We start from the raw sequence: 2,386 nt of genomic DNA, 5'->3' as shown, positions 1-2,386 counted from the left end.
AGAGCTGGCGGGGGGTGGTGGTGATGGGTGGTGGCACTGCTGGTGGTGCTCAGCTGGGTTGTGGGGTGCCCACCAGAAATGGGAGCTGTAACGGGGGATCTCGGCAAGGCAGGAGGTCTGGAGTTTCCCTGGAGAACTTGGAAGGGGGAGTTGTGGGGAGACCTTGGTGAAGTGCTGCCTGTTCCTCCCTTCAGGTACGTGAAGACCTACCTCCTGCCCGACAAGTCGCGGCAAGGAAAGCGCAAGACGACCATCAAACGCAACACCATCAACCCCGTGTACAATGAGCTGCTGAAGGTAAGTGGGGATGGACAGGAACCCTGAAAGCCGGAAAAACCCACTCTCAGGCTGGCCGCTGCTCTGGTGTGGCTATGGTGACAGGTCCCAGGTGCCGTGGTGGGGTAGAGACCCAGCTGCAGATGTGGATGTATGTCACAGGCCGAGTTCCTGGCTCCTGTGGCATCCCCCAGAGCTGGGGCCTTCTGCTTACCCTGAGCATCGCTTTCCATGGAGAAGGCTCGTGGGCAGGTTGCGGTGGTGGGAGGGAGGACAGCACGGCTGCAGAGGCAGAGAGAAGGCAGTTCTGGGCCCCAGAGCAGAAGCACTTGACACTGCCCTTCATTGTCCCCACTGCAGCCACCACTGGGTGGTGGGACTGGCTGGCTGCAGCAGGTGGCTGAGGCCAGGCGCTGTCCGGACAGAAGGGAACTGTGAGCTCCAGTTTGGTTTCCAGGCTCTCACAGCCCTGGGTTTGCTGAGGTCTCGCACTCTGACTGCCTGAGGTTTGGTGGGCTGGCAGAGCTTCACTTGTGGTGGATGGAGTGGGCTGGTGGGATGCTGTGAGCCCTGGACCTGGCTCTGTGTGGGCTCTGAGGTCCGCTTGCCTGGAGAGCATGTGCTCCTAACCACTGCCGCAGGACTTTGAGGTTTCAGCCTCCTGTTGCAAGCATCCGTTGCTCCTCAAATCTGTCTCCTCTTTGCTCAAGAGCTGTGGCTGATGGTGTATGCCCAGCCCGTCCCCTGCCCGGCACTGCTTGCTCACTGGTGGTTTTCCTGTTTCTCTTCCTAGTATGAGATTAACAAGTCCCTCCTGCTCGCAAGGACATTGCAGTTCTCGGTCTGGCACCACGACCGCTTTGGCCGCAACACGTTCCTGGGAGAGGTGGAGGTCCCGCTGGATGCCTGGAACTTCGAGAGCCACCTGGAGGAGTTTCTGCCGCTGCACGGCAAGGTGCGGGCTCTGCCACCACAGCCCTGCTGCCTCCCTTGGCTGGCCATGTTCGGGGAGGGGGTAGCCCTCAGTGGGCAGAGGGGTGCAGAGACCTCCGCTGGGAGGTGCCAAAAGGCTTCTGCCAAACCAAATCTTGGGAGAAATGAAGCCCCAGGAGCAGACAGCAGTACTGTTGTAGTAAAGACAGGTGGAGCTTCTGCCCTAAACCTAGCTTCCCTCCTCCTCCTCAGTAAGTCCCCTGTGTGATGCTATGGGACTTGTCTCTGCCCCATCAGGTATTGCCATTCTGCTTGCCTGATTTTTCCAAGAGTGCAGCTCTTGCCCTAGCTGAGAGGAATTGGAGCCAACTTCAGGGAAACAGATGGGGGAAACTGGCCACAACATCCTGCTGCAGGCTGCAGAGCCGAGCAGTGACAGTCCTCGTGCAGCTTGATGGCATCTGCAGATGCTGCTGCTGGACTTCAGTGTGGTCTCTAGAGCAACTCATGCTGCAGGCCCAACCCACAGCATTGCTGAGGCTCGAGCAGCTTGTGAAATCCCTTCAACAGGGTTTCCTAAGGGGGGAGACTGAGCCAAAGTGGGATCCCAGAGGAGGTGGTCTGGGTCTGACCTTGTGATGCTGAGTGTCTGCAGGCATTTGTGCTGGCTAAACCACCGCTGGGAGAAGCCAAGCCCTTTGGCCCAGCATGGGGAGGTGCTGCGTGCAGATCAGGTCATCACCATGTCTGCTTTGGTCTCTCTAGCAGTGCTTGCTAAGTCCTGCCTCTTTGCAGATCGGCGGGGATGCTGCTGGTCTCCACCAGTACAAAGGGGAACTGGTTGTCTCCATGAAGTACATCCCATCTTCCAAGCACCCTGGGGCTGGGAATGGCAGGAAGGGTGAGTGCTGGAGCTCCAGGGTCTCTGAGTAGCCTGTGGGACCTGCTTGTGGCTAGGTGAGCTGGGTCCAGATGGGTTTCTTTGGTGGTGCCACTGCAGCCTTCTCCTCTGCAACCCCTGCAAGGCTGCTCTGGCTGATTGTCCTCAAGCTGGCTGAGCGGTCCCAGTGCTTTCCAGGGGCTGGACCGCTGGGCTCTGCATGAAGCAATTGCCTGCCTTCACCTCAGCAGGCAGGGCCAGTAGGGCAGGAGGCACGAGGAGACACTAGCTAGAGAT

The 2,386-nt window shown here is 58.9% G+C and overlaps 1 protein-coding gene across 1 annotated transcript in view; it reads left to right on the top strand.

Moving 5' to 3' along the window:
* The window catches only part of SYTL4 (synaptotagmin-like 4), a gene marked incomplete at its 5' end in the record, with an annotated part of 6,936 nt that overhangs the window by 3,258 nt on the left and 1,292 nt on the right, over positions 1–2,386 (top strand). Inside the window, 3 exons of the mRNA XM_010133458.1 lie at positions 195–297; positions 1,070–1,231; positions 2,005–2,110. Coding sequence (XP_010131760.1) covers positions 195–297; positions 1,070–1,231; positions 2,005–2,110 — 371 coding nt within the window. The remainder of the gene's footprint in view (positions 1–194; positions 298–1,069; positions 1,232–2,004; positions 2,111–2,386) is intronic.

Source organism: Buceros rhinoceros, unplaced genomic scaffold, assembly GCF_000710305.1.
Source record: "Buceros rhinoceros silvestris isolate BGI_N320 unplaced genomic scaffold, ASM71030v1 scaffold28453, whole genome shotgun sequence".
NCBI lineage: Eukaryota > Metazoa > Chordata > Aves > Bucerotiformes > Bucerotidae > Buceros > Buceros rhinoceros.
This window is presented reverse-complemented; position numbering and strand designations above follow the sequence as displayed.